Source organism: Colletotrichum karsti (assembly GCF_011947395.1).
Source record: "Colletotrichum karsti strain CkLH20 chromosome Unknown Scaffold17, whole genome shotgun sequence".
Classification (NCBI taxonomy): domain Eukaryota; kingdom Fungi; phylum Ascomycota; class Sordariomycetes; order Glomerellales; family Glomerellaceae; genus Colletotrichum; species Colletotrichum karsti.
Genome location: NW_024065917.1, coordinates 481,022 through 508,179, shown reverse-complemented (window position 1 = coordinate 508,179; position 27,158 = coordinate 481,022). Strand labels below are relative to the sequence as shown.

Below are 27,158 nucleotides of genomic sequence, written 5' to 3'. Positions count from 1 at the left end.
TGGTGTCTCCTCCTCCGCGAAGACCCAATCAAATGACAACAGGGATCACGAGGCGACATCACGCTATGCCCACCAAGGTTTTTCTAGCGGGTTTGCAGCAGCCTGCACGAGCTCAGGTCCGGCCGCCTCTCAGCGGGTGGTCATCTTTTTTTGGTTGGTAAACCCGGGCGGAACGAACGCTCGCGCCTTGCAACAACAGCACCTGCATCCTTCCACCGGTGCCCCGACGACCGACGACAAACGACGACGACTTGCGCGAGAGCTGTTATTGCACACAACTTCAACCCTTAGTCGAGACGACGTTCGCATATACTACAGAAGAGCTCCACGGCACACCGCTCCGAGACCGAGACCGGCGGGCCAGCTATCGCAGCTGCCGCCAGGAGATGTTCCGGGATGGCGACGCAGGTGTTGATCGCCCACACGGGCCAGCGCCTGCAAGTGGACACGACGCAGTTCTCCGCGTAGGCCTGACTTCTTGCTGTATTACACCGTCGAGAAGCTGACTTGTTATTCTTTTTTTTGTTTGCAGGCTTGAGGAACTCAAGACATGGATCGCGAGGAGCACGTCGATACCGGCGCATCAGGTTGTCGCTTTGACTTCTCAGGGTCGAGCTGTGAAGCTGCAGAGTCTGCACCAAGAGGTTAGAACAACACAACACGCACTCCTCAAGAGGAAATAAGAAGAGAAAAGCTGACTTGGACTTTGGCAGTCGGAGATCTACGTCTACGACCTCCGCGTATCCTCCCCGACCTCCCCCGGCGCGGCCTCGTCCCAGAAGTCCGAAGTGCCCCTCCCCAAGCGCTACTCCGTCCCGACCGCACCGAACTACATCGGCAACATCCGCGTGCTCTCCGAATGGCACGCTCTCTATAAGGAGCGCCAGACCTGGGCCCTCGGCATCGTCGACGACGCGGCGCGCATGGCCGCGCAGGTGCAGGAGCGCTACGGCGAGATGGACGTCATGTTCAAGTGCCTCGATGTCGCGGTGACGAACCTGGAGATCAGCGTCAAGCAGATCGAACCCAAGTACACGGAGCTGAAGAAGTGGGTCGACCCGTCTCTGGACGAATACGAGCAGCTCGCCGACGGCTGGGAGCGTTGCCTGGCCGTCGCGCGGAGCGTGCCCATATCGCCCGCCATGGTCCGCTTCATGACCTCTCGCGACATCAAGAACAAGCAGACCACCCTCGAGGACCTGATCGACCTCGACACGGCCAGGAAGTCGGGCAAGCTGGCGCCGACGTCGCTGAGGAAGTTCAGCACCAGGGCGACGGAGCTGGACAAGGCGGCCCAGAAGATGTACGCGGGGCTCGACAAGCTCTGCGAGGAGATGGACGGCCTGGTGGCGCGTTCGGCGCTGTCGCGGAGCGGGGAGGCCCCGCAGCTGCTCCAGGACATCGAGGCCGTGGCCAAGAAGATCGACACGGACTACAACGCGATGCTGGAGTACGCCGACACGCAGGCCAACGTCTCGCAGGCGTCGCGGACAGCGGAGAACCACACGTCGCGCTTGATTCCCAGCCTGAAGAAGCGCGTCTCGGAGATGGACGACATGCTGCAGTATGCCACGCAGGCGCGCAACGCGATCGCAGGGGACTCGGTCGACTTTATGCGGAATATCAGTGAGATTACGACGGTACACAGCAGCGTTAAAAATCAAATCACGGCGCTCAATCAGGCCGTGGATATCATGGCGACGTTCGACTACCTCAGGCTCATCAAGGAGGTGCCGTTTATGTACGCCTCTTTCGCCTCAGAGGCGATCCGCCGCCGGGAGTGGGGCGACAAGATCAAGACGGACTCGTCCACGCTGGCCAACGAGATGGCGCTTTTCCGGGATGAAGAGTCGAAGAGACGGCGGAAATGGCACAAGATGATCGGCAGCACGTACGGCCGCGAAAACTTGGATGCCAACATCCTTGGTCTCGAAGTCAACCTACTGGGCGAGGAGGAGGCGTGGCCGAGCATGGTCAAGCGCGATCTGGAAGAATTCTTGGAGCATTTGCAGAGACAGCAGGCCGATGTTTCGATTATTGAGGACGTTACGAAGCTGGCGAACGAACTGAACAGCCCGACGAAGCAACAATCGAAGAGGCTAAAAGCCTTCAAGAACGGAAGTGTTCACGAGACGGCTCTCGGACGTAGTGGTCTCATGATCCGCGGCGATGATGAACTCTTGCGCAGTCTGCAGGACGACAAATCCAAGCTCGAAAACAAGCTCAAGACTTCAGAAAGTAGAGTGCGGCGGTTGGAGGACCTGCTTCACAGGCAAAGCCAGGCGTCACGACCTGGCATCGGCGGTCTGTTCGGCCACGAGAGGAACGACTCCACCAACTCGATCAAATCCACGGCACCCGCAGAGGACAACCGGCGCGCATCCGGCAACTCAGAGGCTCTCTTGCAAAGGATACAGCAGCTCGAAGGCGAACTGAGCGCCGAGAAGGAGAAGTCGGCCACACTCGAAAAGGACCTGAGCACCCGGACTACTGAGCACGACGAAGCGAAAGGGCAGATGGAGGAGGCCAACGCCACTAAGAAGGAACTTCTCGGAAACATGGAGGCTTTGCAAAAGGAGTTTGTCGAAGAGCGAAAGTCACTCGAAAACGAAATCAAGGGGCTTAAGGCGCGTCTTGAAGAGACTGAGGACGATATCGAAAACTTTGGCGAATCGAGGGAGAACGAAAAGGCGACCTACATCGAGCGGATGCACGAGATGGAGTCCGAGATCGAGAGGCTGCAGAAGGACCAGAAGGACGAGGCACTCAAGACCCAGGGCCAGGTCGAGTTCCTTCGTAACGAGGCGCGTCTGCAAAGAGAGCAAAACGGTCTTCTCGAGCAGCAGCTCCAGGCGGCGAACGAGGAGGCGAAGAAGCTGTCGAAGAATTTGAGCTCCACGCAGGAGACTGCCGACTCGCAGCTGAAGGCCCTTCGCGATATTCACGATCAATTGTCTCCCAATGACGATACGACGGAGGATCTCAACGATCTCATCGAGGCGCTCGTCTACAAGGCTACCGACGTTGCTGCGAAGCTGAAGACCCTTGATAACGACAGGTCTATCCTCAAGGCTGATCTCGAGCAAGCAGAGGAGCATGTCAAGAACTTGAAGGCCGAGATGAGCGAGACCAAGGACAAGCTCGCTGCCGAGGAAGAAAAGTCGAGATATCTCAAGGAGAACTTGGATGAAGAGAAGGCACGGGTGTCTGCTCTTGAGAAAGAGGCTGCCGAGAGCAGAGAGCAGCTCGATCAGCTCCGTGGCCAGATTGCGGACGGCGAGACGGGTTCAGAAAGTCTCAGGAAGAAGCTTGACGAGGAAGAAGAGCGGATCAGCACCATCACGGAGGAGCTTGCTTCTAGACAGTCTCAGGTGGGCAGTCTGGAGGAGGAGCTACGTCTCTACAAGGAGAAGCTGCAAAACTCTCAGGCTAAGCTTTCGACCGTCAGCAGCCACTTTGAGTCCAGGTCGGAGAAGACCAAGGACCTGACGCAACGTCTGTATTCCCAGAACGATCGCCTCTGCCGCCTCTTGGAGCGGCTGGGATTCTCCGTAACCCGACAGGACTCGACGATGACCATCCAGAAGGTCCCCAGATCCGAGAGAGGAACAATGAGCCAGATCCAGAACGCCAACGATTCTTCTGACCCGGCACAATCCATGATCCGCCGCTCCGGCATGCTCACCAGTCGCACCTTGGCCGATAGCACCGACCTGGACCTGTTGTACTGGATGAGCCCGACAGATGCAGACGCAGAATCTGACAAGTACGAGGCCTTCATGACCAAGGTGGGCAGCTTCGACATGGATCTGTTCGCCGAGACGGTTTACAGACGCGTTAAGGACGTCGAGCACCTCGCACGTAAGCTTCAACGCGACGCGCGCGCTTACAGGGAGAAGGCGCACACCCTCCAGAGGGACTCGCACGAGAAGATCGCGTTTAAGGCGTTCAAGGAGGGTGACCTGGCACTGTTCCTACCGACAAGGAATCAGACAGCCGGTGCTTGGGCGGCGTTCAACGTAGGCTTTCCTCACTACTTCCTGCGCGAGACCGACGCCCACCGACTCCGCTCCCGCGAGTGGCTCGTCGCCCGCATCACCCGCATCCAGGAGCGCGTCGTGGACCTCTCCAAGAGTCTGCACAAGCAGCTACCCGATACCGACTCGGTCAACGGCGAAGCAGACGATAACCCCTTTCAGCTGTCGGACGGTTTGAGATGGTATCTGATCGACGCCCACGAGGACAAGCCCGGCGCGCCTGCCACTCCCGGCCTGGGAAAGTCGACGATAGCCACGAATAATGTCGAAGCCATGGCGGACATGCACACTCACGCGCAGGCAAACGGCAAGGACAAGCATCGGGCAAGCACCCACAGCATCGAAGGCGTTAGCAAGGCCCTTAGCAAGAGCCTGGAAAGCCGCCGGAGCAGCTCCAACTCCAAGAAGGCGCTTCCCTTCGTCGGCATCGGGGGCGCTGCGCTGCTTAAGGGTAACGCGCTCGGCAGCGAGACGAACTCCCTCCGCGCCGTCGCGCCGGAGACGCCCACGGGTACCAGCCCGCCCCAGGGAGGACTGCACGGGTTGGCGAACGGACAAGATCAGGGGCAGGCTTCCACCAGCCCGCCGCCGCAGACCGAAGGCCAGCAGCCCGCGCAGGCGGGTGATGAGAGGCCCAGGTCGCCCGAGGTACGAAGCATGATCGATTCCCTCGTCGGACCGTGAGAACGAGCTCCCCGCTGATACCGGTGGTTTTTCTTTTTGCGGCGCGCAGAAAGCCAGGTCGCCCTTGAGGTTCCAGCGTCGGCGGACCTCGGAGAGTCCCACCAAGAAGCCCGTCGTCTGGGACTCGTTGTGGAGCGTGGACTTGAGCTTCGAGAGCGGCGGCGGCGGCAGCGGCGAAGGGTCTGGGAGCCCGAGTAAGCGGAGATGAGAGATTCTCGCAGCGGTTTGATTGTATGACTTTTTGACTCCGGGGTTCTTTGGTTTTTTTCCAATGACCCTGGCATCTCATCTGTGTTTTGTTTTGTTTCATATTTTTGTGTATGGCATTCTTTATCGCGGGGGGAAAACACACAAAGGGACACGGGGAGTGATGGATGGGGGCTTTTTCTTATAGGGCTTTCTCAAGTTCATACCCAAAGGTCTTTTTATGCCGTCATTGCTGATGGTTTGAGAGACTTTGCAAAGGTCTTTATTTCTTTGGTAGCTCGAGGGATGGGAGTACGGGTGCGCCTGCACAAACAAGGAAGAGAGCGAAGCGAGACTGGTGTAGAATGATGATGGGTGATGGGCTTTTTTTCTTGGATTATGGGTGGTTAGGTGCATTGCCTGGCCGGATAGAGGCGCCCTTCTTTACCTTAGAAATATATCATGTTCATTGTTGTTCACGTTCTTTCACTTTTCATGAGGTGCTTGAGGGCATGCTTGTTTGTTTGGCTTTTACTTTTCTAAATAGGTTTTTTTCTTTGAGGTGAAGGATCTTGACTTTCTCTGTGTTCTCTTTGTGGATTGAGGTAAGCTGTCATTAAGACCTTTGAAGGTGTAATGACAATAGCCTTCCAGGTTGTTCTTGTTCTTCTTAGGTCAAAGTCTGTTAACCGTTCTACTGGCAACTGGCATTCAGTTATCAGTCCATGGACTAAGAAATAACACATAAAGTAAATGAGAACATCCACTGGTTTCCTGAACTATCTTACCTATCACCAAATCAAAAGTTTCCAGAGACTTCCAACCAAGCCAGAGCCAGAATGAACAATCCACTCAACACACAGAACCCCCCAGGACGCTGGGAAGAACCCCCAGTTCCCACCATCACCGACATCCTGACCTCGAAAAAGGACCACGGCGACGCCCAACTAGCCTACAAAGTCCTCGGCCTCCACTCCACCCCCGACCGCCCGGCCGCCGTCCGCCCGGACCTCATGGACCTCAAGTACTGGTGCAACCGCGTCCTGGGCCGCATCTGGAGCGAACACAGGAACAAGACGGGCACCTGGCCGGCGCCCGGCAGCGTCGAGCACCGCCGCATCGTGGAGGCCAACAAGCGCCTCCTCTCCGCGATCCGCACCGTCGCGGGCGCGCGCAGGCCGGGGCACCCGTACTGGTCGCCGTACCAGTGCGTCAGGGTCGAGAGGCCGGACGATTTCCCGACCGACTTGGATCACCGGACCTGGCCTACGTTGGGGTGCGTCCCGCTGCCGCTGGCGGCCTTTGATGCGCATTATGAGAACGCGGATGTGGAGGCGTTGAAGGAGGCGCAGGGCAGGACGGAGAGGGTGTGGAAGCCGACAAGGAATATGGTGTTGGATAAGAGGCGGAGGGAGGAGGAGGGGATGATTGACGAGATTGCGTGTTATGGGTTCGAGGCGGTGCCGGGGTTTGTGTTTCTTGATGATAAGACGGAGGAGGAGAAGGATGTGCTGAGCCACGTTTTTTATGCTGGACCGACGCCGAAGAACGAGGATAGTCTTTGGAATTCTCTTGGGTAAGTTTGATGAGCATTGAGTCTGGCGTCGAAGGGGCTGACTTGTGTGACCAGGACATTGCTCCATTGCAACCCACTCAGAGGCAAAGATGTAAAGGCCATGGTGTCGTAGTGGTTCACGGAGGTCCTTTGCAATCCGGACTCCGTGCGCCACCGGGAGCGGTTCCGGATGTACGCCCACCTCCTCCAAAACTCGACCGAGAAACACAGCAGGGTCGACGTGCGCGACTGGGGCGAGATGGACATGCTGCGCTCCCTCTGCAAAACGACCCGGACTCGGGATTGCCCATGGACCCGGGCTACCACGAAATGCTGCACGTCATCGCGGACCTCCTCGACTGCGAAGTCATCACCTTCACCCGCCCCGCCGGGATGCCCGTCCTGAGAGAGAACGGCCTCGACACGAACCGGGATAGCTTCCGGTACACCATGCGCGTCTACGGCAAGCCGGCCTCGCAGTACGACTGCGCCATCCTCTTCGGCTGGCGCAGACAGATCCTCCTCGTCACGGACCCGGAGCTACGGCACTTCCAGCCCGTCATCCGCGTGGAGCCCGAACTCCCGATCTTTTGCAAACCCGACGGGGATTACACGATGCGCCGGGCGCGGGCTCTACCGACGGACGCATTCGATCCCTGGGACCGCTTCGCGCCGATGCCGTGGTGGCCGGGGTGGGCGCGCGACGCGGACGGCGAGGTGATGGGGGACTGGGAGGACGAGGACGAGCGGCGGGATTTCTCGGCGCGGCAGCTCGCCGACATGGCGCCCTCCGACATCACGACGGGGCTGCTGCACCCGAGTATCATGCTTTGGGGGAGTAGGCAGGCATTGAGTCCGTACGGTTATTTGAGCGACCGGGAACAGGCCGATTATGAAGAGTGTTCTGACTGGAAGGGTTTCTTTGACGGGGACGGCGACCCGTTGATGGGTGCTCTGGAGCGGGTGGATGTCGGGGTGATGGACGGGTGGCGGGGACCGGAGCCGGCGGCGGGCGCGCCGGGTGATCCGGTGCCGGAGGTTGAGATGATGAATGGGAAGATGGTGGTGGCTTCGGCGGGGACGGAGAAGAGTGTGTATAAGTCGAGGAGTCACTGCGAGGGGGTGAAGAGGACGTTGGATATGTATCTTGAGGATGAGGTGTCGGCGGTTAGCCATGGGGATCCCAAGATTTACGGGTATTTGAAGGTTTTGTTGACGGAGGATAGGGATCGGCGACCGGTTTGGCATAAGATGAAGAGGAGGTGAAGATCGGGCTGAGTACTGTTGGGATCGGGTATTGGTGTTAATGGTGCTTTGGATAAGGGGTTGACGCGGTTCGATATACCCATGGAGGTGATTTGATACTATACAAAGGATGCTACTTTCACATATCATGTTGAAAGTCCGGTTGAAACTTGGCTATAGCATGGGGTTTTTGCGATGGTGCACCGGCCAAAGGCCGGACACCGACTTGGCAAAGAGAACTCGGCGGGTCCAAGATCGGGCAAGTCCTCTCAAGCCGAATATCCTAGAGTCTGAAGTTGCTGGGGGGACTTTATATGTGTCATGTGGCAAGATGAGACGGAGACTAGATAGCGTGTCATGCCGATGATAAGCCCGTAAACCGTTGGCTGTATCAAGGATTCCCGACTTCAAAAGGAACATTCCCTCGTGGTCTGACCGGCTATCAGTCCTTACGTGCGGCGAACCGGTCAATCGGCCGACTCCCAGCCGCTAAGCAAGCCATCAATGAATGATTTGTGGGACTGCCTAGATATTCTCGTCCCAATACGGTTCTCATGCGGCTTGGTCGACGATTTACCGTGCGACACCGGAGTTATCGTGTGTCATCAGAAAGCAGAGAGGTCTCTTATAAGATGATGTATTCCCACTTCACGGGGTCGAAAAGGTAAGCACAAATGATGATGAATCAAGTTGGTATTCGCTCCATTATTACAATATCTATCACACTTCCTCGGACGCCCCAGAAAAGAATGACTTAGACACGCTCGTCGTTCTGCCTGACCTCAGCGACCTCATCCTCCGACCCATCCTCGGGATCCTCGATGCCCGTCATCTTCGCGACGATGACGGCGGCGAACAGATCACCACTGACGTTAGTCGCGGTGCGGAAACGATCGATGAACCAGTCGATGGCGACGACGACGCCGTACATGCCGCTGGGCGGGATGCCGACGCTGGAGGAGATCATGACGGTCAGGACCAGAGAGGAGCTGGGGATCGGGGTCGTGCCGATGGAGGCCAGCGTCGAGAGCAGGAGGATGATGATGTAGTCCGCCGCGTTGAGCACGTGGCCCTGCGTCTGGGCGAGGAAGACGACGACGATGGGGAAGTAGATGGCCGTTCCGTCCATGTTCACCAGGCATCCCAGAGGCACTGCGAACTTGGTGATGGTGTTTGGCACGCGGACTGGAGACACATGAGGTCAGCGTTTCTTGGTCTTTTCTCAAGGGGTTTGATCATTCAGAGTAAGGAACTCACGTGTTTCGCGGACGCATTTCATCGTCACGGATAGTGTGGCAGCGGACGAAGCCGTACCCCACGCCGTCAGCCAGGCGGGGGAGCACGAGAACCAGAGAGTGTAAGGGTTCTGGCGAGTGAAGGCGTAGAAGATGATGGGAAGGATGATGAAGAGATGCAGGAACATCGAGCTGATGGCTCCGCCCATCAGAATACCCAGGTTTACGCCGATATCGTTGATGTCGAGCTTGAACATGTTGGGCAAGATGAGGAAGAAGACACCGATGGGGGCGAGCTTGATGAGGAACGTGATGATGACCATGATGAGAGCCTCGATCTCGCGGCATGCCTTCAGGATGGAAGACTTGCCGCCGCGGTCATCGAGGAGGTAGCCTACCACGACGGCGGTGACGAGGACGGCGAGCAGGTGGTCCGACGCGAGGGCGTCGACGACGTTGGCCGGGATGAGGGAGTTGAAGAGCTCGGTCACAGTGGCTGCGATGTCCTGGTCCTGGCGCTCTTCGTAGGCCTCCTTGTCCTTCTCGGTCATGCCGTCGACGTTGATGGAGTCCGCGGAGGCGGCGGTCATGAGGCGCGCCCAGACCTGGGAGGTCATGATGATGGAGTGGACGATGGCGACGATGGTGGTGATGACGTAGTAGCCGATGGTCCATTTGGCCAGCTTGGCACCACCGTGGCTGATTTCCTTCAGTTTCTGAACGGCGAGAATCATGGCCGTCACGATGAGGGGTAGGACTGGAGACGAGTTAGTCACCAGTTTTCAGACGCGGGGTTGATGAACGGATGGCAGTGCCATCGCGTTGCTTCAGAGGCAACAAGTGTTGCAGGAAAACTTACCAACAGCCTTGAGAGCCCTCAACCAGAGGTTTCCAGGGATGATGAGGATGGTGGTCGCCGCCGAGGGGATGTTCGGGTGGACGGACTTGACACCCAGGCCAATACCCACGGCGATGGCGGCGGCGATGATGATTTGAACCGCGGATCCAGGCTCAATGACCGGATGCCACCACGGCTTCTTCTCATGCACCGACTCCCCCGAGGTGATGGAGGTTTGCTGCTGGACCTGGTCCATGGAGGAGTTCTCCGCGACCGGCTTGTTGGCGGTGCCCATCTCTGACTTTTCCATCTTGACTTGCTGCTCCTGAGTCGGAGAGGCAGAAGGCTTTGTCGGCGAAGCAGATGTTTTGTCCTTAGAGGAACGAAGCAAGACTTCAGAGACAGCCCGGAACAAAGTCACTGCCACGCCGAGGAAGGGAAGGACGGAGGGAAGAGGGGAAGGTCTGAAAGGCTCTGATCGGCGCTTGAGGGCGAGATATATACATGAGCGAAGCCCGGTGCGTGGGTCAAGTCCATTCCGAAGGTGAGGGAGACGAGAATGTCTTGTCTATCAGCGTGGCGAGACTGGACCGGACCGGCTACGAATCGGTGGAAGCGACCAGATTCGGACACATCTTGGAGAGAAGGGTGGCCCCTCACCAAGGAGGAAGCTCGCGTGCGCGATTGATAGCTGAGCTGTCTGGCGAACGGGAAGGCAGACAGGGCTGGCTAGACGAGGGATTTCACCGAGATAGGGTGGCATATCTTTTACCGCCAAGGTGTGAAATCGCAGCTTGGAGAGGGCACAGTAATTGTCTTTCACGCGAAAGGAAGGTGTAAGAAGATCCATTCCATCCCCGCGTTACCCACTTGCCCACCAGTCGCGTTCGATGGGAGGCCGGGCGACTTGGGGTCGACTTGGCTGATCCATGAATCCGGATTGGGGAGCCTGAGAAGCCTGGGCAAAGATACGTGGGAAGTACGAGCCGGCGTGGAGGAAGAATCCAGGCGAAGTCTGACCGGACGGAGCGCGGCAGGGATGTGTGCGTGTGTGCACGACTGGATCACCAGCTCATCGCGAATGAGCGGGAGGGACGTCGACGAGAGCGGAATGGATGCAGTGTGGATATCACCCGAGGGACCTCGTTTCTCCAACGAGGGATTTGGAAAGCTGCCGACGGACTAATAGATAATGTAATGGAGACTGACTGGTCGAGTCAGTCCGCTGCGGCGGGATGCTCCTCTGGGTATTGCCTTGGCCTGATTGCTGACTTGGCAGTGACGACGGAGGCTTTGATGGTAGGATTCTCGTGGAGAGACACCCAAATGGTAAGTGATATCAGCCGTTTTCGTTGATACGCGTGGGATAAGCGCGAAGAGCCTCAACTCCCGGATCGCAACGTTGCAGCATTGACAGGCCACCATGCATCATACAGCTCACCGATTCCTCGACAACTACCATCGGTTGATCCAAGTTCTAGAAAACATCTCTTGCAAAAGCTTCATTCCCTCTCCCCCTGGGGTAGGAAAGGGGTTCGTTTCCACAGACACCCACCGCAAAGAACCACCCCACGCGCCATGCGTCTCATCACGGTCTCCCGATGTTGACAGCTGACAATGACCAACAGGCCGTTCGCAGAGTGCCAGCCATCCAGAAAGCTCCCGTCGGATGCTGACCTGGCACCTGGTCTGTTTTTGTGGGAGAAGGATTATCACCCAAGAACCCCAAGGCTCGTTACCAAGAGGACCAAGAAGATATGCCCATTTGGCGGCGTAAGACATGACTCTCGGACGACGTTGGCGAGAGGAACATGTCCGCCCATTGGCCCGCCACGGCGGATGCCGTGCCGCGCCGAGAATTGCCGAGAGGCTCGGCGGGAACCAGGGAGGAGGACGGGGGTCGGGGGATGGCTCCGAAATTTGGGACATGGGGGGGAGAGGAAAATTCAGCTTCCCAAAAGTCTTGGCCGTGGCACCGGAGCTCCTGACTTTCCACCCCATCTCCGCCCAGTCTCCCGATCTCGACGCGTTTTCCGCTTGCAGCCAGCGGTAGCCGTGGGAAAGCGTACACATCACCCTGCCGGTTTGTTGTGGAACGCGCCCTGTTGACAGTCGATGGCTACAGGGCGCCGTTGATGCAGACCGTTTCTTCGCCGGTGCCGGTCCGAACGCGCCCACGCCCCGGTCGGCGTGTTTGCTCATTACGTACAGTGTAACGGCGAACAGGGAACTCATGTGGGTTGCCGAGCGCCGAGAAATGTCGGGAGCCAGGAGGCCATCTTTGGCAAGTTGAATTCTGTTGAGGACTGGAGTGTCTGGCCACTGACATACGACTTGATTAGCTTGTCACCCCGTCTTCTGGGGATTGCTGCAGATAAGAAAAGGACCCTTCTTGTGCTGGTTTCTGGGTGTCTACGTCTTGGCCAGTTCGGTCTGGTCATCCTGCCAAATTCCACTCCGCACATAATACATGAAGATGTAATTCTGTAATACTTATTGCATTGCACCTTACTCCCAGGTTGCCTTGAAATCTTGGGATTCTGCGATCGGCACAAACAGAGATTTTTCCTTGCGGACAGAGAAAAAGAGCCGACGACTGATTCGTTATGCCGTGATGCTTCCCTGTTATCAGACGACGCCTGGTGGCTACTCTTAACTGCGTTCGTGGCAAAGCAGGTGCGGTAATGGAAAAGCAAAATCATTCCACAATGTTCGTCATAGATCTAGCAGCAAAAAAAGACTCCATCTGTGCTTTGAATACATGGAGAGTTCAGGTCACCCGTCTGGTTCTCCATCGAGATGCAGTTTCTGCAGCTTCGCTTATCGGATTGATGGTGCAGACAAAGCCTTGGTTCGCGTGCCATGGCGCCAAGTCGCCCGGCCAGCTGATGAGTCTCATGTGTGACCCTCAATGATCGGAAAAGGCGTGTTGAGGAGGTAGCTTACTGATTGCTTTGGATAGACTGTCAGCAGAATTCGAACGCGATGCATAGTTCTTTATTACGACATGGAAGCAACACACAAGACCCAGTTGTGCATGCAGGACCAAACGAATGTATTTCAAGATGGACCGGATACTCTACATTCTATCTATCCGAAAGCCACTGAGTTCTAACGAGCGACTGCCCCATATCGAACATAACGCCCATCATACTCGCAATCTAGATATCGAACACTCAGAACTTCTCAAAGAACAAACTCCAGCCCCATAATAATCGTCTAGTCTGCAATCTAGCTCTAGGGAATCCAATCTCTGCCCCAAGAAGTTCGCGGTAGACTTGCCTCAGCCAGACAGGCTCTGCAAGTCGACAAGGCTGCCCTTCAAGCACTTCGCCGCGTTGTCCAACTTTTGCCGCCGGGCAATTTCCTTCTCAGGTTCCGAACCAAGTCGGAGGAGTTCGTCATCCGTAAGCTCTGAGATCGTTGTGGGATAGAAGATCTCAGGCAGAGGGGCAAGAATGTGTCGCTCGACAATTTGTCGGCAGACGTTGTCCACGAACGTCTTCATAGAGACCTGCGGGATAATCAAACTTATCAGAACAGGTCCTATAATATGACGTTTCTCAAGATAGAAGTACTTACTTTGTAATACGCGTTCAAGCCCGCCAGTGCTTCTTCACAAGCCTGCATATCCATGTCCACGCAAATCTTGGGCTGCAGAGTAGAGATGAATCGAGCCATTTCAAAATTGTTGCTTGTGTCCAACTTTCCGTCACTGGCTGCCCACTGTTTGGCAGTCTCCTTCAAAGCATTTTGTATAGCGTTTCTCTGGCAGTCGTTGCGGGCCTTTTGGATGTTATCCGTGTAGTAATGGTTATAGGTGATCGGATGCTGCTCCTCGTCCTCAAGAAGCTTTCTCAGTTCATCGTAGGCATTCCGCCTGGCATTTTCCAATCGCCCCTGACAAAGGGTGTTGACGTCAGCCCTGAGTCGCTCTTCTGGGAAAAGCCGGGAGACAGCCTGGTGCACCCATTTGGAAATACTGTGAGAAACAGCGTCGAGGTGTGACTCGGCAATTGAGCGCCAAGGGCTGGACTGTTCATGGAAAAGTTCGGCCAGAAGAATGTGATTGTAATTGCCGGGAAGCTCACGACCCCTAGTGTCCCGGTAGGTCTACTTTCGTCAGATGAGGAGGCTTGAAGCACAAGTTGAATCTAGCATAGGGATTCTTACCTCAAGAACCCACGAAAGCATCTCATCTTTTGTAACCAAGATCGGTCCTTCACCCTGGTCGTGCGTCTCTTCTTCAGAGTTCTCTTCGCCTGGCGCTGTAGGCACGCCACCCCATGTCCGTTCAGTGACCTTCCGCTTGTGGCCACGCTCACGGATTGCCTTGGCAAAGTCGCTGTTCTGCTGGTGGATATGAGAGCGAAGTCTGTTGCCATTTCCTCCGCCAAAGAACTCCCCATCGGAATGGTGATAGTTGCCGTCGAGAGCCGCCTGCGCCAGCTGATAATATCTCATACTGAGGTTGGTCATGAAGGACCGGATGTCGCTCAGAGATCGTCGCTCCGGTCCCATGGCTTTGAGCTCTTCTTCGGTCGTAGCTAGGACACGGCGTATCTCGTCCCTGACCTTGGGAAGCTCTCGATCAAGGTGACCATCCAGAAGTTCTTGCAGGAAGATCTTCAAGTTATCGACCCCCACTCGACTCATGTCGAGATTCTGCTCTTTCCAGGCAGGAGAAGAGAAGAAGATGGTCTCCAGTTCTGCACGACTTTTGCCAGTCTTCACCTCAGAAGGGCTGGGGTTCTTGAGGAGGAAGAACCCTAGTTTGAGCTTGATGGAGTCCTTGTTCTTTGCAATCTTTGCAAGTTTGGCCTCAGCACCGACGTTGATAAGATCAGGCTTGGTGATGATACCCACGGTTCGCTGGCCGTCCTTGTCGTATTCGCGGGCGATCTTGATAATTCCTTGGTTGGCCGCATCATTACTGGCCTGAACAACAGCAAGGATGATGGTGCGGGAGCTGGACAGATAACTTCTAACCATGGCGTACACGGCTTCGACATCGGCCTCGGACTGTTCTTCGTTGGCGACTGAGATAAGTCCGGGAAGGTCGACGACACTGAGTTGGAGCCCTGTCGGGCCAGTAACCTCAATACGGAGAGCATCAGAGGCGAAGGCTGGGTCATCCTCAGAGTCCGTGAAGCCGCGGATGCCCATGAGCTTGCTGACCTCCTCAATGGCAACAGGCAGGTCAGATAAGTCCTCTTTCATCTCTCGTCGATATCCGCGCAGAATCTGCGAGCCGACTCCTGAACGAGATGAATGAGGCCGAATGGTTGCTGTGGCCTTCAGCGGGGCGGTAGAATGGCGTAAAATGATCTCGGTCGGAAACCTGGTGCAAAGACCCTCTTGGCGAGGAAAAGGTATGCCAGTGATGCCTTCGAGCACTGAACTCTTGCCGGCAGACTGGTCGCCGCAGACGACCAGCTGGGGAAGATCGACGAGGTCGCCGATTCCATTTGCACGGATCTTCTCAATCTGGTTGAGACGGTGACTGGATCTCTGGGATCGAAGGCCCATAGAGGGAGCTGTGGGTCTGATTGGACTGGAGACGGACATCGTCATTCTTTCAAAAGGTCAAGGTTGGATATGTGTGGGCAAAATCTGTGATGGTGATAACGGTTTGGTGTCTCAGATGATTTTCCTCTCTTAAGTATCGTCGGTTTCTCGCGGCCGTCCCCTCCTTCCCGCGATTGAAACGTGTTTGACTCATGGCGAGGGCTAGACCTGAGTCCATCATTGCGTATAATGCATCTTGATTGTGATCTTTCATGTGCTATCAACAGGCGAGAGATTGAGTTGAAACTATGAGAAGAAAGAACTTACGCAATCGACACGCTCTGCACCTACGATGCTTATTCCATGTCTTATCAGTAAGTGCAACTACGTCAGCCGTTTGGAAATTGGCTTGTGATCGAGGAAGTACGGCGTTTCTGCATATAACTTTGGGCTCACGTTGTCTGATCCAAATGCAATTGTTACCGATAAAGCTCTCAACACTTTTGATCCTTTCACATGTTTATCTTCGCGGTGTGGAACGGCATTTAGGTTAAGCTCCCGTCAACGTCACGTCCCGTTCCCATCCCGGCAGACGTTCGGGTGTCCGAGTTTGTCGCATGTGTTCATCAAATCTTCCGCCGGCAATCTTGCCCGATATTGTCAAGTATCCTTGCTGAAAGCTGTCTTGGTGCGACGAAAAGTTGCCTGACTTGAATCCCCGCTAGAGCGAACAGATATGTTGGATTTCCAGTCGTAATTCACTATCTCTGCAACTACGGGCTGTCTAACATGAGCTACACAGAGGACTCTATCTTGCAGCTAGTCGTCTTGAAGCCACCACAAGTCACGCCTTGTGGTTTTGTTTCCGGACATCAGTTCAAAGTTGACATCTCAACAAACTCAGATTCGTCTTGAGATGTGAGTTCAAACATGAATATTTCACATGTGAAAACGAAGAAGCATGAAAATCGAAAGTTGCTCATTTTGACCAAATGCGATGCAGCAAGAAGCAAGCTTCTATAATACGTCGTCTTCAACCCAGAAGGAAGAATTCCCTCATGGAAAGATCAAATCCCACGGTATCCCTGACTCAAGATACCAAGAGGCTTTTTTGGTTTGCATGTTTACTGGTCCCGGAAGCACGTCATTGCCGAATAGTATGCCGTTCGGGAAACATCGAGCCTATTCTCGTATGTCTCCCACCTTCGACGGAAAGAAGTATGCAGTGGCTCGATGACCCCAAATGTGACCATGAATCCAGAAGTAACTTTCCAAAGGTGAAGCCATTGAGGTTTACACTGTGAAAATACTTTGCAAGAAACATATTCAAATTTGGATTCATGTCGGAGGCAGGAAACAAATACCTTCCCAAGCTTTGTTTCCGGGCGAGAAGCCAGCCGATGGTTAGAACACCTGAGCCTCAGAGGACCGAAACCCGATCCTCGCAATCTACAAGCAGAAAGGCCCCTTCATTGCTAATTCCATGACAGTCGCCAATCATGTATGAACAATCTACTGGTGGTTTTTAGACAGAATAGCATCAAATAACCGCATCCTGATTTCAGCCAATTTTAAATCGATGAATAATTTGGATTAGGGTTCCATCTCTGGACGTCTTATCTCATAAGTTTCTCTACAAGAACTACTAGACAGGTTTCTATCTTTCGAGACAGAAAGGAAGCCGAATGGCCCAACCATCTATCCGTTGGAATAGACAGATCACAACGCTCACGTCTCACACCTCATGTAATGGCGCCTCAGTAACGATTCCTTCGCTGACAAGGGTTTCTACTCGAACTTCCTGGCGCCTGCTGCAAGACGTTGTCGGCTGCTGAGTTCTTCTGATTCTGACTCGAAGATATATGTTAGTTGTGCACTGTCGAAAGCTAATCTTCTCGATTGTTTGAATCACAAACATCAAATAAGCGCAATAGTGACTCTTTTGATCATGTGAGTACGTCTACTTTTGTGGCGGAGCTCTCGCTAGAACACGACATATGCTGACTTAGTTTTGAATGCTCGCCGTGTGCGTCAGTAAGCCACCGGGCGCTCTTCGTTTGAGGAATTTGTGACTTTTCTGTCTCATATTGAGACTATGACAGCTCAACCGTGGTTCTACATGTAGCTAAGAGTATTCATCGAGGATCAACAGCTACACTAATGCCAGAGTAGTGCGAGGCGGTTCGTATCCCGCCGGCTGTAACACACATGGCGCCAGCAATCGAACCAGACTACTCCACATAGCGTTTCCATACTTGACTTTGATTGGACATAATCTTTCCTTAGATGTTCTTAAAAGGCTTTTGCTCCGCTCATCGATGCACTGCAGTACAAATCCGGTTAAGGTTTACACACGGAACCATTTGGTGTGTTGGCATAGCTATCGCACATGCTATCGGTCATCATTCGTGCACAAAGATATTGAGACCGACTTGTATTTCGCAATTCATGAAGTACATCTTTCGGGTGGAGGATGATGACCTGGTGAGTTGCGTGACTGCAGTACGACCTCACAGCAACATAGGCACGTCAATTTCGGCATCCACTAGAAAGCATCGGTTGATATTCTTGATCGCAACGAACGAGCTCTCCAGCTGAAGACAGGGCGCACAAAGCCCTTACTTATTCGAAGGGAGCTGCATGTGTACACGGATGATTCCGGTCTTATGCCGTTTGTCGGCGCAGTAAGGGTTCGCATTCCCGCTTTTGGCCCGCTTTTGTTTGAGGAAGGTGACATCGGAGGGTACATCGGATCAGATAAGATGGGATAAGATGCCATCAGATTAGATGAGATGGATCTGATTCGAGGAGCTGCATCTTACGGCCTCGCCATTGAAGAATTTTCCACTCACAGACCCATTCACGCTTGGCTTGGCATTACGTCGATTTAACCGCGAGTTAACCAGAAAGCGGGATGGATTTCCCCCCTCCACGGGTAGTGGGCTGTTTTCTCCCCAAGCCACGGCAGTCGACGGCGTCTCCCGTTAACTGCCAGAAGTATTGATGGAGTGGGATATGGTTCTCACTCCAGAGTACATACCGGTTTCGTTCCAATCAGGCAACTCGAAGTTGGCGAATTTGGAGAAAGCGGACACTAAACTGGATCATCCGCCTCCATGGTCCAGTGAGGACTCAAACGATGGCATTGAAGAATCGAGCACATGTATTGACCGGGGTTGCATTTACCGACGAAGGATGATCGTCGGAGCCCGTTGCGACGCTCGTCATAAGCACAATGACATGGGTGGTTTTTTTCCCCAGCCCAATATATACCTCCTGTACCCCTCCAAAAATGGCGCAGCGAAGTTTTTGAACTGTTTGGGCATTTCATCCTGAGCCACCGTTCCAGTCTTCTCCTGACGTTCACGAGCTGTCGGTGCAGCTTCCCCCGACCTCAAGATGGCTTTGCTCAGCATCTTCAACAAGCTCGATGTCACGGCACTTCTGCAATGGAAGCTCCTCGTCTTGGCGGCGATCCCGCTTGCCGTGGTCTTCTATCTGAGGAGGTCAAAGCCGGACGAGCTTGACATCAAACTCTTTTCGCATTTCCCGCAACCTGAGGAGGCCGACCCAAAGAGAGGTCATTGGCCGTGGATTGAGAAGGCAGCTGCGCTTGGTGACCCTCGAAGGTCTTTCGGTACGTGAGAGATTGCCATCGGGTGGGATGAAGCGGGACGAGGCGGAACCAGGCGGGATCAGGCGGGAGCGAGAAGCTACACTAGTCGGCTAACAAGTTTCGCGTTCAGATGAACTCCTTTACGAACAATGGCAGAAGCTCGGAAACCCTCCCGTCCTCCTGGTGGACTGGCGCCCGCTGGAGTCTTTCATGATTCTTTTTGTGCTTGACAATGAGGTCGCGGAGCAAATCACCAGGCCCACGAAGCAGTACAGCACCAGTGTCCCCAAGCATCCTGCCATGCAGGACCTCGCTCCCTTGGTCGGCGCGCGATCTCTTGTCACGACTGACGGCGACGAATGGAAGGGCCTGCGAAAGAGAATCTTGCCCGGTATGGCACCGCAGCATCTGCTCAGTCTCGTCAAGGTTATCCTGAACAAGACGGAGCTCTTCATCAACCTGATGGAGGAGAAGGCATCTACCGGCGAAGCGTTCAACATTGATGAGTACACTACCAACCTGGCTTTCGACGTCATCGGAATCGTCACCTTCGACATGGACCTCAACGCCCAGATTGAGGGCAAGCAGAGCAAGGTCTTGACTACGTATCGCGCTCTTTCTCATGCCTACATCAAGCGTGAAGTTGGAAAGCACTGGCTTCGTAGATACTTCTCTGAGAACGAGCGCAAGATTCGCCGCCTCGACAAGGAACTCGACAGTATCCTCAAGGAAGAGATCGTCAGACAGCACAAGGCGTTCAGGGCCGGCGACGTCATGGCTTCCCGTAGCGTGGCTGCCCTGAGTCTCCACGACGTTGAGAAGCTGACCCCTGAGATCCTGCAACAAACTAGCGACACCTGCCGAGGTTTCCTCTTCGCCGGTCACGACACGACGAGTATTCTCTTGCAATGGTGCTTCTACGAACTTCACCGACGTCCCGAATCTGCCAAGGCTCTCAAGGAGGAACTCGATGAGGTCTTTGGCGACGATCCCAGCCCTAAGTCTGTTATTGAGCAGCTCTCTGGCCCTGGTGCCGGAAAGCTCCTGTCCCGTCTGCCCTGTAAGTCGATCTTCTAGATTGTCTCTGATGTGCATGTTTGAGTCTGATACTAAGTGCTTCTTGCAGACGTCGACGCCATCATCAAGGAGGCTCTCCGTCTTCACCCGCCTGGAACTACTGCTCGCGTCGCTCCCAAGGGCGCCAACTACACCATCACTCTCCCTAACGGACAGCCCCTGGTCGTCGATGGCTTGTGCCTGAGTCCCCGAGCCTACATCATTCAGCGTGACCCTAAGATCTTCGGCGAAACCAAGGACGAGTTTAGGCCCGAGCGTTGGATCGGACCCGAGGCCGCCAACATCCCGGACAGTGCTTTCAGACCGTACGAGAGAGGCCCCAGACGTTGCACCGGATCGGAACTCGCGAACCTGGAATCCAAGGTTGTCTTGGCCATTATCGCCAGACACTTCGAATTCGTCAAGGTTGGCCTCGGTGAGCTGGATCTTAAGGACGGAAAGCCCGAGCTTGACGAGAGGGGTTACTACAAGACTAAGGGCACTCTCTTCTCCGTAAGTCAAGCGTGAAATCATGTTTTTCAGAGGTGTGGTATGCTAACTGACGGCATGACAGACTGACCTGGTTACTTCCAAGCCTGTTGATGGCATGCACTTGAGGGTCGAACTCAAGAACAAGCCGAAGGCTTGATTTCTCACCTTAGATATTCGAGGATGAGATCGCAGCATATTATACCAGTAACTGCGAGATGCAATTATTCGTCTCGGACGTATGCTGTCCTTTTGGCTGCGAGGGGAATAATTTAGGATGATGGAAAACGATTGTCATGTCGATGAAACAGAGCAACTAAGCAAGGTCGCTCTGATGACACTAGTCTTAACGATTTCAATTCAAAATGGTGTATGACGTTCAATTTGCAGTTGCATGATCTGAAAGAACAAAGTGAATTTGTACAAGCCTAGTTCTCAAGACAGCCTACTTGAGACTTGATCGCCCTGTTCCTCACGTTTCAGAGACAAAAGGTTGATGCAGAAGCTCCAAACTCATAATCCAAGCCATACCTGAAGTCGAATCAATGGATTGGCTTACTCCATTTCTAAGAAATGATCTAAAACGGTAAGTTGTAACGAGATGCATCACATGTACCGCAATTCGTTGACATGTTTAAGAGTCAACGATAAACTCGCATGCCGACCACGGCATCTACTCAACTGAGAATGCCATGTCAGTTCTGTCTAATGTGTCTTCAAACGGTAAGACTGTCGGTAAAACTTCCTCGTGTAAACCAATTGACAGCTTCATCCTTCAATTACGACTTCTAAATCCTCTCGAGGTTGTCATTTCCGGCAACCCCTTTCAACTCACCAGATTAACACTACTAATAAAAGTTTAATTCATGGAGCAGTTTGCCTTACATAATGTCAGCTCAAACGGAGATACGCCACTGACTCGGCTACCAAAAGCCCGGGCTTAGCTGACATTTACTCTTCACATGACCATCAATTTCGTTGCTCGCCGTGGGAAATTATAGCGAACTTTGCCGTGATCGACGTCCAGAGCGTGAAAGCGAAAGCGAAGAGACCTGAATTTAGGCTGGATCATTTCCTTTAACACGGCTTAAGATGAAGTTGCCTACAAGAGGTATGGCGCGTTCCACATTCTCGTAAAGTGAGGAAGTTTGTTGTCGAGAAAGTCTATGGCCTGACTCGTTCCACCACCATCGTAGCGGCGTGGGCCAGTTCGAGGTATCACAACATGCAAACCCACGGCCTGAGATCGAAAATCATAAAGATCATTCTGTGCTCTCATTCGAACATGGAAAAATTGGCACACTCGAAGACATCTGATTCTTGCTACTCCATCAAATTCATCTTTTCAAGAATACGTTTCTGTGCAATTGTTGCCCACATCAATTCCTCTCAAGGTACATCACCGCCAGATCTCATCATGGCCGATCATAAGCCTAACGACTAAATACAGATGCGCCTCTCAATCTTGTTATCAGCGGCGGCTTTCACTGTCTCCAGCACCTCAGCAGCGAATAAATGTACTACTACAGGTCGCCCTGACGGCCAGGCTCTCACCGGTTTCAGATTCAAGAAGGGCAGCGATACAACATGGGAATGGCGTTCCCGCGATGCAGGAACTCTTGTTACGTTGGATCAGAACTGTAGTCTTCAACAGGGCGGTGGTACCAACCCTCTGCTGAAGACACTCTGCATCAACGCGTCCGGTGCATATGTTTGCTACAGCTTGCCGCCAAAGACCCAGGGTTGTGTTCTCGACACCAAGGTCTGTACCCATGTTACAAACATGTGGGCTTGGGCATGATTGGTATGTATTTCTTGGAACATTGATCATTTTCGATGTACTAACATGCCATGAGACAAATCAGAATCGTAACGGCACACAAATTTCCACCTGAAATCGAGTCGAAGAGGCTATACTGAGATCCTACGTATTTCAATCTCCATAGATACGTGCAAAAGAGAGGACTGCTACGATGAAGTACTCAAGCGGCGGCGTTAGGGTTGATGTTTGGGATATTATTCAGAAGAAGTCAGACTCTTTGTGTCAAGCATACAGCATGAACTTTCACGCATCTCCAAGCGCGGTGTTGCCTATGTCTTCACTTCATGCCTTTTCGATTCAATTTTCGCGAGTGAGCCTTCGAAATGCCGTTGTATGAGTACGTCAAGGATCGCAACGACACTTAACAGCAACCGAAACCAATCCTCAGTCATGGATATCTCTCTCCACTGCGCAAAGTCCACGTTCCGAAAGTTGCGGTGAAGTATCTTACACGACGGCGACGAGATGTGCGGTCAACGTCATTGAAGAAAATAGAACATTAGTTTAGGGACAAATCACGATGAGACCACGTAACCCAAGATTCCCGCCAAGGGTCCGTTGGTTTCTATAAGCCACGCCTAGTTCAAGCTGCAGACGGATACAAAACTTAATACCGTCTTTAAGTCCGATGTTGGGCCCTTGTCATGAACGACGGGAATCCCCATCATGGCTGCGAACTCCGCAACTTCACCAGGATTGACCATGATAGTCTCAACACTCCGCGATTCAATCGATCAGAGCCTCCCGCAAACCCACTCCTCTTCAGAGGCCGACCCTTCGGCGCAATGCATTCTCTTAGTACAAGACAGCTGTTGACAGGGTCCTTCGGTCAAAGAAGTGGCAGACTGCTCAGGCTGCTGAAGAAAGTGATTGGCGCCTCGTGGAACTCGTCCGCCGGAGTCTCGGGATCTACCCCTGGACCGGTTGTCTGGAAAAACAGGGTCCAAATTGAGGTCTGACAACATCGACGATCTCCGTTGGCGCGCCTTCCGTGGGCCAAGGATGGGTCGGACCACTTTACATATGGGTCCCGTTTCCTCCGCGTCCGCCGAATCCACGGACGGAACACACTCGGCACCAACGAGCTTGCTCCTTTGGATCACTCTGATATCAGAGGTCCCCAGAAGATGCATGGAATTTTTAAGCGTAAACCCACAACTGCAGTGCGAGAGCTTCACTGTGAGGAGCACGGGACACAGACGGCCCCGGGTTTGGCACAGTCCCAGCAATTGCCTGCCATGAAACCCTGCATGTGCTCTCGGACTTTACCCTACGCCCGGGCTGGTAAATAGTAGAGTTCATCATGCTTCTGCCCGAGGTCGATCTCAGTGGGCATCATATGGTTAAGGTTGGTATAAAGGTGACGGCATCGAACGCGTAGTTTAAGTGTTAGATCTTCTGCCATCTCATCAGATCTTTCTCCCTTCCCTCTTCTTGTAGAAGCTACTCTCAGTCTAGCGTCTTCACCTATCCAATAACCAAACATCACCATCATCCCCAACATGTCCGGCATTCAAACTCTTTTCGCACCGGCTCCCGAGCCCAAAACCGAGCTCGGTCGCTATCGTGTCCTCTCCTCCACGGCAGGTGTCAGGGTCTCCCCGCTCTGCCTGGGCGCCATGTCCATCGGCTCTGCGTGGTCCTCTTTCATGGGTTCCATGGAGAAGGAAGACTCGTTCAAGCTCCTAGACGAGTTCGTCGATGCCGGTGGCAACTTCATCGACACTGCAAACAACTACCAGAATGAAGAGTCCGAGAAGATCCTCGGCGAGTGGATGGCCGCCCGCAAGAATCGCGACATGATTTTCATGGCAACCAAGTTCACTACTCAGTACCGCAAGCAAGAGCTCGGACCTGGGAAGTGTGTCAACTACTCAGGCAATCACAAGAAGTCGCTGCACCTCTCGGTCCGCGACTCTCTGAGGAAGCTGCAGACCGACTACATCGACCTGCTCTACATCCACTGGTGGGACTGGACCACGTCCATTGAGGAACTCATGGATTCCCTCCACATCCTTGTCGAGCAGGGTAAGGTCCTGTACCTTGGTGTTTCCGATACCCCCGCTTGGGTTGTTTCCGCTGCGAACACCTACGCCAGGGCGCATGGCAAGACCCCGTTCTCTGTCTACCAGGGTCGCTGGAACGTCTTGATCCGCGATCTCGAGCGAGACATCATTCCAATGTGTCGCCATTATGGTATGGCCATTGCGCCCTGGGATGTCCTTGGAGGAGGCAAGCTGCAAACCAAGAAGCAGCTCGCGGAGCGTGAGAAGGCAGGCGAGGGATTGCGTGGGATGTTCGGGCCTGGCCAGTCCGAGGAGCACCGCAAAGCCAGCGAGGTCCTCGAGGAGGTCGCCAAGGAAGTCGGAACAGAGAGTATCCAGCAGATTGCTCTTGCCTACGTGATGCAGAAAGCCCACTACGTCTTCCCCATCGTGGGAGGCCGTAAGGTCGAGCACTTACACGATAACATCAAGGCCCTGAGCATTCATCTGACGGAAGACCAAATCAAGAAGATCGAGGGCTACAAGGAGTTCGACATTGGGTTCCCTATGAACTTCATCCTTGAAGATCCCCGAGAGGGTGGTCCGACAGCTCCTCTGGTGGCCGCGTCCGCACCGATGGCGTGGCAGCAGAGCGGGAAGCCGATTGGTCATGAGTGAGTGCGGCGGCTAAGATACTTCCAGGAGACACATTTCCACAGATTGCGATTGGTTCTTCATATTCAAATCAATTTCGTCTATTACAATTAACATCTGTTCCTGTACATCGGTGAAGGTTTTGTGTCGTCAAATCGTGATCAGGATCTCAGCGTCAAGCCGACGACCCGCCGTTGTCATGTCTCTAGTAATACATAATAATACAGCAGACTATCTGATCGGTTTGGTGACCTGATAGGCTGTGGGTTTGCTGACCAGGGTCTTCTGGGAATCTGCGGATGAAGAGCCGGACGAAGATGAAGACGCCCCTGCTGTCGACATGGAAGCGCCCGATGACGCTAGATGCATCTTGTCCTCGGGAGTCTCGACCGTTCTTCTCCTCGAAGCCCTCTCTGATCGTCTTGTTGTGCTTCTGACTCTCATTTTGATGGCTTCCGGGAGATATCGGGTTTTTACCGCAGTGTCGCGCAGAAGAACGCGTAATACGGGTAGAGTTGCCGCCATGATAGTAATAGCAGTCTCAGCGGCAGCCCAAACAGCCAATTGCGCTCCACCGTCTGAAATATCGTGTCAGCAGAGAACATGGTTTGGTCTCATAATTGGTGAAACTCACGCGAAAAATCTCCTGTTGTGTCGTTCACGGACCTCATGTAAGATGCTTTCACGAAGGCCGCGATTCCGGCTCTGAATCGGATTAGCCAACCGCTAGGCCGAACATTCATTCGAAGTCAACTTACAACACGCCCATACTGAGAGCAACGGAGACGCCGATCTTCTCTTTCTTACTGAGAGTGAGACCTGATGATTCTTCTGCCGGCGTCGGGCGCATGAGGATCATCCACGGAATAGCAGCGAGTGCTAGATCCAGAAGACCAGAGTACTACATGAACTCGTCAGTCCAAAGTTCTTGCGCGAGAATGCTTTAGCCGATTGACTCACCACTGACACGAAGACCCCAAAGGATATCACCCACTTCAAGTCGTAGCACGTTCCTTCATTAGAGAATGGTTTCCAGCGCTTCTCGAGTGGCACACAACCAATCCAGAAGGAAAGGGCAGCGAAGGCGAATAGGACGTTCATCGATATGATGCTGAACCAGACGAAAGCCTTTTTCCACCCGTCACACATTCGTAAAAGCGAGATGGCGAAGGCAGTTTTGCTCCAGACCTGGCCCACAAACGAACATGTGATGGACGACAAGCCGACGATTGCTAGTGTGCTGATGTTGTCGATGGTGATGGGAAAGTCGGGGCGGCCAAACCGAGACTTGATTATGAATTCGTTGAGAGAGGCGTCTCCAGCAAGAACGAGCTGGAGTGTACGTTAGGATCATGAACTTTGACTGCCTCTAGACGGGGAAGACCTACCCATGACGCTATGAGGAGCGCATCCTCAAACCTGAACTTTGTGTACGAATATGATATCTTGCAGTATAACCGGAGACCCAAGAAGATAGCGGAGAGAACAACGAGTATCCATAGTACAGTCTGGATAGACTCGGCGGTGGAGTCGTCGTCGGCTCGGATGTTGAGTGACAGAGTCGTCGTGTCGAGGTCAGGACTCGTCAAGCGTGTCGTGTTGACCAGTTGTGCCAAGGTGTCCAACCTCTGTGCGCGACTTGTTGAACAGCCCTCACACAAATGAGGAGGCACGACGGCCATCTTCGGTTTTCCGAATTGGCTACCGACTGAAGTGACAGCAGCACCTACATTACAAGGGCATCCAACACATGCCTGATGATGTTGGGCGTGGGTTGAGTGGGCGTATTATATTATCGACAACGTCTGTCAACGGCGAGGGTCTGATGTATATCAACGGTGGTGGGCAAGCAGAACCGTTTCGTTATGTAGCACGTGTAGGCCGACAAACTACACAAGAAACTGACAAGTCTTGACTGGGATGGCCATGACTAGACAAGTGAAAGTCTTCATTCTCCACAGCTTTCTCGCATCACGGCACTTAGCGGACATGATCTCTGATCGAGCACAGATCACGTTCAAGATCCGCCGGCGGGCAGCAAGGTTGTACAGGGCGACGGACGAAGCAAAGCGCGGACTGATGCTTGCGGCTTTCTGGAATGTCGGGGTTCCGTGCGCCGGCGAGGATTACCTAGAGAACAAGGTCCACGGACTCGTATATCATAGGATGGCGTTCTTACTCGTCTTCATCGACTTGTGGACGAAGCTGCCAAGAGGCCACCAACTCTTTGACCTCCTTCGTCCCGACT

General features: G+C 53.7%; 7 protein-coding genes across 7 annotated transcripts; 4 read left to right on the top strand and 3 right to left on the bottom strand.

Moving 5' to 3' along the window:
• Positions 1–65: 65 nt before the first annotated feature.
• On the top strand, positions 66–4,721 carry CkaCkLH20_05952 (autophagy-related protein 11; the record flags this gene model as incomplete). The annotated part of the gene is made up of 4 exons (XM_038888669.1): positions 66–116; positions 319–464; positions 533–644; positions 714–4,721. The coding sequence occupies 4 exons, from the start codon at positions 66–68 to the stop codon at positions 4,719–4,721; spliced, it is 4,317 nt and encodes a 1,438-aa protein (XP_038746005.1).
• A 1,025-nt stretch (positions 4,722–5,746) lies between these two features.
• Positions 5,747–7,728, top strand: CkaCkLH20_05951 (uncharacterized protein; the record flags this gene model as incomplete). Its single annotated transcript, XM_038888668.1, has 3 exons — positions 5,747–6,483; positions 6,538–6,574; positions 6,694–7,728. The coding sequence occupies 3 exons, from the start codon at positions 5,747–5,749 to the stop codon at positions 7,726–7,728; spliced, it is 1,809 nt and encodes a 602-aa protein (XP_038746004.1).
• A 733-nt stretch (positions 7,729–8,461) lies between these two features.
• CkaCkLH20_05950 (glutamate transporter) lies at positions 8,462–10,090 on the bottom strand (the record flags this gene model as incomplete). The annotated part of the gene is made up of 3 exons (XM_038888667.1): positions 8,462–8,892; positions 8,965–9,699; positions 9,802–10,090. The coding sequence occupies 3 exons, from the start codon at positions 10,088–10,090 to the stop codon at positions 8,462–8,464; spliced, it is 1,455 nt and encodes a 484-aa protein (XP_038746003.1).
• Positions 10,091–13,063: 2,973 nt separating this feature from the next.
• Positions 13,064–15,309, bottom strand: CkaCkLH20_05949 (dynamin; the record flags this gene model as incomplete). The annotated part of the gene is made up of 3 exons (XM_038888666.1): positions 13,064–13,294; positions 13,363–13,893; positions 13,954–15,309. 3 exons carry the CDS (start codon positions 15,307–15,309, stop codon positions 13,064–13,066), a joined length of 2,118 nt encoding a protein of 705 aa, XP_038746002.1.
• A 3,378-nt stretch (positions 15,310–18,687) lies between these two features.
• On the top strand, positions 18,688–20,609 carry CkaCkLH20_05948 (cytochrome p450; the record flags this gene model as incomplete). Its single annotated transcript, XM_038888665.1, has 4 exons — positions 18,688–18,925; positions 19,035–19,964; positions 20,031–20,473; positions 20,535–20,609. 4 exons carry the CDS (start codon positions 18,688–18,690, stop codon positions 20,607–20,609), a joined length of 1,686 nt encoding a protein of 561 aa, XP_038746001.1.
• Positions 20,610–23,773: 3,164 nt separating this feature from the next.
• CkaCkLH20_05947 (uncharacterized protein) lies at positions 23,774–24,934 on the top strand (the record flags this gene model as incomplete). Its single annotated transcript, XM_038888664.1, has 1 exon — positions 23,774–24,934. The coding sequence occupies one exon, from the start codon at positions 23,774–23,776 to the stop codon at positions 24,932–24,934; it is 1,161 nt and encodes a 386-aa protein (XP_038746000.1).
• A 207-nt stretch (positions 24,935–25,141) lies between these two features.
• Positions 25,142–26,592, bottom strand: CkaCkLH20_05946 (uncharacterized protein; the record flags this gene model as incomplete). The annotated part of the gene is made up of 5 exons (XM_038888663.1): positions 25,142–25,488; positions 25,545–25,615; positions 25,669–25,811; positions 25,871–26,242; positions 26,299–26,592. The coding sequence occupies 5 exons, from the start codon at positions 26,590–26,592 to the stop codon at positions 25,142–25,144; spliced, it is 1,227 nt and encodes a 408-aa protein (XP_038745999.1).
• Positions 26,593–27,158: the final 566 nt, after the last annotated feature.